The sequence below is a fragment of the Nuphar pumila genome, chromosome 5, assembly GCF_984573655.1.
Source record: "Nuphar pumila chromosome 5, dmNupPumi1.hap1.1, whole genome shotgun sequence".
NCBI classification, from domain to species: domain Eukaryota; kingdom Viridiplantae; phylum Streptophyta; class Magnoliopsida; order Nymphaeales; family Nymphaeaceae; genus Nuphar; species Nuphar pumila.
The window spans coordinates 18,296,401-18,305,641 of record NC_143253.1 but is presented as its reverse complement, the minus strand read 5'-3'; the positions used below and the strand labels follow the sequence as shown (position 1 = coordinate 18,305,641).

Here is a 9,241-nt window from a genome sequence, read left to right as displayed (position 1 = left end):
TTTTTAATGAATAAAATGAATGCAATGTATGAGTAGATTCAGTTTTTTAATGAATGTATGAGCAAGTTTGGTTTTAATGAATGAAATAAATGCAATTGTATATGCATATTTATTTTTGAACGAATGAAATGCATGAGCAAGTTCATTTTTAATGAATGGAATGCATGCAATATATAAGCAAACATATTTCTGTTAATGTCTATACTTACATTAAAATGTGATGCTTGTACATCTTTCATGGTATGAAATTAAGCATACGAAATATATAAAACATCAAAATTGGATCGAATATTTAAAGTACATTTATAAAACAATTTTAGTTGGTTTATATGCAATCTTTGACAATTCGCTCAAAATTACATCAAATATTTTGCAATAATGTAAAATTCAATTATGTGTGTAGTAAGACCTCTAATAGGTATAACAGTCTAAGTCAAACCACTTTGTAAAAAAATAAAACTATTTAAGAAATAAGACATTAAGCAATTTATAAAAAAAACAATAGATAAATACAAAAAATAATTTTTTAAACAACTCTTAACAAATAGATTACATAAGATATTAAAGTAGTTCATTAAAAAAATAGATAAATACCAAGAAACAATTCATTAAACAATTATTAACAAATATACATTTTGCAAAGCATAGGTAAACAAACATTATTATTCATGCTTTCGCCTGTTGTGATCAACCTCACCACATACAGTGCACTTGTATGATACATCATTGTGTTATATTCTTTGTTTCTTCACCTTAGGTCGTCATGCTTTACGAACCACTTTTGGTAGATAGACATGGATAAGAGTTGATGGAATAATGTGTGGGATATTATCCACAATCAAAAAGAATGAAAATGTATGAAATGTAATTCAATATGATTCAAATGTGAAAGTTATAGAAGTAATCATCTGGTTGCTTGACCTCATATAAAATGCATGTTCACATGAAATCTCGTAAACTTGTCACTCTTCACAAGTGCATTTTTGCTTATTAAAATCAATACTATAACCGTGAGATCGGTTGTGAGCTTTGTAACGACGTTGGTGGCAATACACTACTTGTACACATACTTGTGCATTTATCTTCAATCCCTCTATCTTTTCTTTTATCTTAGGCACCACAACCTCAGTCATTTGCTTTCTCACTTTCTTTCTTTTTTTAAAAAGTTTCATCAGCATAAGACAAAACTCTTTAATAAGAGAAATTAGGGGCTTGTCACATATGATGAGAATCCATGCATCGAATCTTTCTGCTATATTAGACGTTAAATATTATCTTCTTGCTGAAAAGTTTTTGTTACCCCAATGTTATGGATCCACGTCAATAACAATATAATAATATGTGACTTCATCTTGCTCTTGGACTTTTTAAATAAAATAATTATATTATCATCTCATGGCTGCTTGGGCTATGCTCCACCAAAGTGCACTTAGTGATAAACTAAATTTCTTAGAAAAGTTCTCGGTCAAGTGCTTCATGCAATATTCAATATGACATGTAGGTCATGTGTGAGGAAGAACATACTTTAAACCTTCATGCTTATATGAGATAAGTGTAAATTGTAATATCTCTTTATAACAACGAACTCTTTCTTTAATGCTCTAAAAACCATGCCCATGAATACTTTGTCATTTACCATAAGAACTAGCGAACATTCTTTCAAAAACTCATTTATGCATGAATGGAAGGATAAAAATAAATACTTAAATCGATATTTTCGATCGGTATGAATATACCCTAGTGATCTTTGGTTAGCCTTCATCAAATGATCAAAATAGGCGAGAAGCATTCTGAAGGATTCTTTGAATAAACCATATAACACTCTCTTATACATTCTCGTATACGCCATGCTTGTTTCTAAGTAATATATACCTTCCTCACAACTAATGTCATTTATAATTTCACTTGGAGTCATCGTGCATGTGTTTGTAAATAACACTTAAAATTTACTTAGAAGATATTTTTTTACTATAAGGTTGCCTAATGATCTACCACAAGTATGCTATTTTTCATACTTCTCCACTTGAAAGAACGATGCTTTGCGCACCTTTGTGCAATGAATCTTTCAAGAGCAATCAGCCATAGTCTACAAGTTCATTGTAGTGCATTCGATAGTGATTATGTTATTACAACTTTTTATAAATTTTGATTTATATTTATTCATGATCACATAATCCTTCAAAAACTCATGACAATGCTGAAAATCATTAAATCTTTTGCCAAAAGCAATTTCTTGATCATCTGATCAATTTGTTAGTTATTGAAAATGTTTACAATCATTGAGTTTTATGTTACATAATTCGTCATACAACTGAGATGCCTCTGCTTTGATGATTTTCAATTGCACTTCATTGTATGAGAATCCATTTAACAAGAACTTTTTTAACCACATCGCATTAGTGTAAAAACATAAAATAATTTTACTGCTTAACAAATGCTCATATAACTTATAAAACTATAACAATGGTTTGACTTCCTAATTTTTATTTATGCATTGTTTTCAACTGTTATTGTTTGTTTAATGTCACTAGTTCTTTGGTCCTCTCCTTTACTTTTTTAGTATGGCTAAACAAACATGGCATAATCATCACCATCAATAACATTTGATTTTATATTGTCTACGTCATCATTACTACCACTAATTGATTGTTTTGTTACACAAACTAAATCTAAATTCATTGTATCTATCATTTTTTTGTGCATGCAACATTCTTGCATTTTTAACTTTCAACATTAACAAGAAAAATATAAAATTCATATCACACTTATATCTCAAGCATAAATTATAAAGTTTAACAACTTACCTAACTTTGTTGTCTTCCCTAGAAGGCTTGATGTCATCCACATTACTGCAACCAATATCACTAGCACTGATTTGCCCACGTGGTTCAACATCAATTGTTCAAGGAAGTTCTTCATTGTTTGCATATCAAAAATCTATATCCATATTCAGTTTAGCCAACTGCATGCCCTCCGCGTGCTTAAGCTCAATGTTTGAGACATCAATATCATTTATTGTTTGGAACAATTAGATGTTTGATAAAGAACTAAGCTCGATCGATGGTATCTAAGATAGATGGACATTCTCTAGAGAATTTTCATAATATTCTATTCACAAGCAACAACTTATTATTTAGCTTTATGAGCAAGCAAACGTCACCACTAAAGAACATAGATTCTACATCATCATCCAACATATCCATCAATATATGTTGGCTCTCTAGGTTCAGAGAAAAACTATAAATTAGAGGATCATTGACTCTTCTGTATATCCGGTTTTATGAAACATTAAAGCCATAATTTTCTTATAGATATTGTTTTTAGATACCACTCTAAATCAATAAGTAAGGTGATCAATGCTACAATAGTGCACTCTAACCCTTTCAGAGGTCATCATTAACTGCTTACAACAACCACACTATATTATTTATCTAACGAAAATAGCATGTGAAAAAAGACCATCCATATACACTTCATACATTCAATTAACATAACTACCTACAACAACCACTTTGAAAATGACTAATCAATGTTTGTGCATAGTAAACCCTAGCTTCATTACACTAACACAAAAATAACGAATTTTAATTAAAGGACAAACAAACAAACATAAATCATCTACAACATAATATACATATATGAAAAAAAATCCTAAAGAGTAAATTTGGCAACATAACCAAACACAAATACACATGGGGCTATTAAATGTTCACCTTTCGACCTAATATGAGAAGTCAATGTGAAGGATACTAAAACCTCATCGAAATGCAACAAAAAAATTTACGAGAATCATTGTAGGGCGAGAGAAAATTTGTTGAAGGTTAGAGATTAGGGTTCTTCAATAAACAAACTAGAAAAAAAAGATAAAATGAGCAAAAACGACTTTATATATGATTCACCAAGCATGTGAATGTAAAAAAAAATCACTTGCCAAAAATTTGCATAGTTCACTTATTATTTGTGAATTGACTTGAGTTGCTGAATAAAAATTTACATGTTTTTATGCAAAATGTGTACTATATATGTGAAGTTAGTTTGTGTTGTTTTGACCAGGAAGTTCACAAATATGTGCAAGTGAACGTTGTACTATGTATGTGAATTTAGTAGAATATTTATGAAATTATGATATATTGTATATTAACATTTAAGTGAGTGTTTATGATAGTTGACGAGCTGACCAATATATTGTGCGGACCTCAGGAGGTTCGTTATGCAAAGGATAAAATGGTCCTTTTAAAGCCAAACATTTAGGATTTTGGACATTGGGTAGCTTTTCGAAAATTATCGGACTTTTTGAGAAACGCATCATTTTTGTGGTACTATACAGTTATTTTCTGCATTCTATTTCTACATCTTAATCTAACAAAAGGTCCATGTATGTACTTAATTGTTTAGCTGCAGCTAATTGAGGGGGCATTACAAATTGTAAGGATTAGGAAAAAGACCGTGGTAGTGGAATAAGCCTAATCCTGTTCAATGGAAAGCACTTTTTTTTGTCAATCAGTGCGGCTGTAGCTTTTCTTTGTGACAGATGTTTGTTTGCATGTGCGCCTCATGTATAAAACACAACTTCAAAAGGCAAAGTTTCACGTGTTTGCTTAATCCAAACTTACAGATGTATTCTCTATAGCTTACTTGGTAAAAACATGTATTAAAATAGACATTTTTAGTGTTTATATGTAATTTCAAAGCAATTGAAAATCCATGGTTCATATTGCATCAAAACTTAATGAAATAAAAAGTAAAGTTATTGTTAAATTGATTCAAATCTAAAACATGTTTTTTAATGAATAAGCAATGATCAACACATCTACGTGCTAGGATTAAACAAAAAAACAAGTAATAAAATGTCTTTTAGAAACGCTTAGGATGATTTATGACAGTGCGACTTTACCATCCAGATATCTCATTGGATACAGTCAATTCTACCACAAAAGGAAGGAATTATAGTAAACAAGACATCAAATATATATTAAGAGGGGTCACATTATATCTTACAGAGACGTTGTATGGAAGTAGATACTATCTGACCAAAGTGGAAAGCATCATTTACTTTGTAGTAGGTGAATTTGAAACTTGAAACATTTAATACAACTCAAATGGATGGTTTGGGCCAACAGAGATCAATTAATCAGGCAGGCCACATCATGAGGTCCTACCTTAGTTGCCTTAGTCTCAAGTTGACCCAATGGCTCTTCTAAATTCAGCACGAATTCTCCACTCGTGAGCTCTTCCACCATTTGTAATGCAATTAAATCTTCATCCTCTCTCTCCTTGTTTAATTCCTTAGGTGATGAGAATGGTGGTAATGGTGGCAGTGTGTTGTTCTGAAATGTCTCGAGTTCCTTTCTGACAACCCAGCTTGAGTCTGAACTGCTGCCAGCACCCTTTCTGCAGAGCTCAATGTGCAAGGCCTCAGGATCGAGACGGAGGCATGTAAGCGACGGCGATGTTTTCTGGCAAAACTTAGCAATCTTTATAGTAAGACTGTTGGTGTTATGAAGGCACTCCTTAGGTAACGGTAGCGAAGAGTTACTACCAACATCATCTCTTGAGCTTTGAGACTTGTTGATGGGAAGGTTGGTCTTAGCATTTGGTCCATTGATTAGCAATGCAGCTTCATCATAAGCCTTAGCAGCTTTCTCAGCACTTTCAAATGTCCCCAGCCACACTCTCTTCTTTCTATGGTCGTTAACAAACAACAAATTAAAAACAACATAAAATCCATTAACAAATCACATTGAATGCATAACATATTTTCCAACCCATAATTCCTCATTTCTATTTATCAAGTTGAATCACATGAATGCAGTAAACTAGAGAAAGCATCAGTTCGTCTTCACTGTCAATTTCTAAACATTTACTGCACAATGCTTATGTGAAGTATGCATGTTTTGGCTATTTTAAGTAGCAAACAATTTGGAGCTTTTTTCTATCACAAGATCAAGAATGAACACTAATGAAAAGCATTAAGACAGCTATCTTTGAACACCCAAATAGACGATGAATAACATACTCATGACAAGTCCAACCATGTAGCTCAATTCAACTAGAACTTACAGAAGCGGATGGCGAATCTCCGCTACCCAAGATCCCCAGTATCTCTGCCTCACACCTCTAAACTTGTTTCGTTGAGCCATGGTGCAGTACACAAATGAAAGAGGATATCAACAGAGAACTGTATATTGCCAGACAGATGAACAGACTTACTCAGTGCACTAGAACACAGTGTAGAATGAGAATAAAAAGAGTCGCGATTTTGTCAGCATCCAAACAGTCACATTAACAATTACTGTGATAAATATGTGCAAGAACTGTAAGTGATCACTGAAAGTTAGTTTTAGTGTAAATTGCTATATGAATATGGCTTAGGTGAACGGGAAATTTGTTCCCTTTTATTAATGAGAAAAGTTGAAAAAGTTTCACTACTCTTTATCACTGCCATATATGGTCGTAAAAATGTGGCTTGTGTGAAGCAATATTCTAGTGCTTGTATGTAAAAAGTAGGGAAAGAGACATGACTCAACCTACCACAGTATGGTTTTCTTAATTTGATGCATGTGTGGTCCATAGTTCATTTTCACTGGAACAGAAAATATTTATGGGACTGTCCCTTGAGGCATGCTTTGGAAAAGTCTGAATGAATCCTAGTTGTCATCACAGTTGCCATCATAAACATCATCAAAGGGATCCTCCAATGAGTTAAATTTTCATTTTTATTTCTAGCATAGGCTGCAATTTTATTGCTATTCTTGGCCCCATTTTGGGAAGAGTAGTTGATTCTATGGATGGCCAATATTGAATGTATAACATAATAAAGGGTGTCTTTCACTTAAATGAATGCTTGCTGATACTAAGGGCAAGAATAAGTAAACAAAGGATTGAAAAGCAATTTTATTTGCTCTCTGGATAAACATGTGTTGACCTTAGTAATTGAAATATTTGATATAATGTGACCCTATTATGTGGTAAGTATAAGCGCTTGATGTATACTTCTGAATAGCTAGAATTATGTTGGTAGGCTAACTTTAGATCCATTGCAGGGGTATCGCACGTCATTTTGTTGAGGTATGGAAAATTGCAGCCTTATTTAATAATGAACTCCATATACAACGCAACCTTGTGTTCTATTGAGCAAAAGCCTGTGATCATTAGTCAATGGGGAGTCGTTCATTTCCAAGTGAGAATTGAGAGAAGGTTTTTGGATGCACCCCTTTATCTAGAAAAGGGGGATAAATCTGGGATATGAGATAACCAGCCTATACCAACTTTCTGGATGGTGGGCCATCCCAACATCCCTTAAGGAAACATTTTGTAACAACATGGCAAAACAAAAAAAAGGAAATAAATAAAAAAAAAACATGGATTTTTTTGGTTCCCTAAGTGCTGAAAATCAGAAACCAAATGTTTTTCCATTCACATTTTTGTTCGAATTTTCATGCCACTGGAAGTTTTTAGCATTTTCAGATTTTTAACTCTTGTTGAGAACCCAATGCATATAGAAGCAACAAACTTTCCCTAAGATATATATTTTAATTTTGATGGGAAAAGTTCATAAACATTAGATGGCAACTTAATATATAGTTGGCTAGGAGGCATGTTTTAGACGCATTATCTTAAAAGCTAAAGTTACTCCATTAATTTTTTTTTTTTTTAAAGGCAAGCTGGGGTTAGGCGGACCCTACCAGAACAACAGCCGCCCCATGTAGCAGAGGGATTCGATCCTGGGCCTTCAGCTTGACACAGGACCCCGCTTACCGCATGGGATACCACCTCGGTGGTTTAAAATTTATTTTTTGGTGCAATAAGTTTTGTGCAACTTACCTTAGAAAATACAATTGGGTTTCGCTATTGCAAAATTCATGGCTTGCACTAGGTGAAACCGAATATCGCGATGCAGATTACCTTGATTAGCCTCTTGACTCAAATTAAGAAGGCTCACACATCAAAATGAGAGAGAGAGAGAGAGAGAGATCCACAGCTAGCCATAAAATGTTCTCCTGACCACCAATAAATAGTCATTAAGTAGTCTGGGTGCCTAAAAAACTAGTAAAAAATGGCTAAGAGGCTAGCTACAGTCAACAGGTCCAAAATGATCCTAAAAGCCTACAACTATCTAGGAGATGAACTAGTCAACAGTCAGTCTGCATGGTCTAATGGCTAGGACAGGTCGCCAGCAAAAACGTTGGACAGTTTCAGTCAAGATCAAAGGATGACTAAGCCAACCCCAAAATGGTCAAGTATGACCACTGAATGGATCAGTTAAAGATCCTAGCGTTAAAGCGTTTGTTAATAAGGTCAAAAAAATTCCAAACAGTAAAAAGTCAAACCAAACTGAACCTGGTTGAGCTCAACTGAAACAAACTCCAAGGGGGGGTGGCATAGTGGGATGGGGCCTTGACTGCTAGACCAGCAGTCAAGGTTCGATTTTTAAGGGCGTCACCTCTTTGCGCAGGCCAATGTGTAGCATAGGCCCTGAGGGCAGGGGTCCTAGCCTCAGAGTTTTACGCAGCTGGTACGACGACCGCAGGTATGGAAGACTGAGCCAGTGCAATTAGATCTTCTCGGTTTATAAATTCAAAATACAAGTTCAAAGATCAATCAACAAGCCCCTCATGGCATGCCCCAAGGGATTTGGCACAGTGGAGAGTAAAGAGGGCAAGGGATAAGCCCTTGCTCAGTCAAAACTTGAGATTCCCTGAGATAAAAGGGTGTGCCACAGGTTTATACCATCAAAACAGTGACTCTAAGTACAGAGATGACCAATCTCTGATCCCAATGTTGATTTTTCCGTCCAAAGTCTCTTCGTGACATTATCCTTTAAAGCGACTATAGACAATGTAAACCTTGTAATTTTCATCAATGTGAAACTATTTCAAAAAAGGTGACGCTTTGGTACAAAACTATAAATTCATAAAAAAGGTGCTTAAATGGTTGAAGGGGCTAAGCTTTACACGTAATTTTGCGAAAAAACAAATCTCTCTAATGGTTTAGATGTTTTATGGTCGATCACCATTAGGACCTTTCAAAAATCATAATTTTAGGTGTTTTATGTTCGATCTAAATTCTTAGATGCATTTGTCGTTGTTTAATTGGAGACTAGGCCTGTGTAGGCAGCTCAATAGTGCTTATTACTCTACAGAGCATTAAGGATCTTTATGCTTAGATGTGTATTTCAAAGAGGTAAAAAAACCAACAGTTGATATTGTACTAAAATTTGATGATTAAATATTCACATTTT

General features: G+C 34.0%; 1 protein-coding gene across 1 annotated transcript; it reads right to left on the bottom strand.

Annotated features, from left to right (window-relative positions):
- Positions 1-5,029: 5,029 nt before the first annotated feature.
- Positions 5,030-6,140, bottom strand: LOC149836992 (ethylene-responsive transcription factor SHINE 2-like). Its single transcript, XM_090007943.1, has 2 exons — positions 6,061-6,140; positions 5,030-5,682 (listed from the first exon to the last, which is right to left on the bottom strand). The coding sequence occupies exons 1-2, from the start codon at positions 6,138-6,140 to the stop codon at positions 5,124-5,126; spliced, it is 639 nt and encodes a 212-aa protein (XP_089864069.1). The 3' UTR covers positions 5,030-5,123.
- Positions 6,141-9,241: the final 3,101 nt, after the last annotated feature.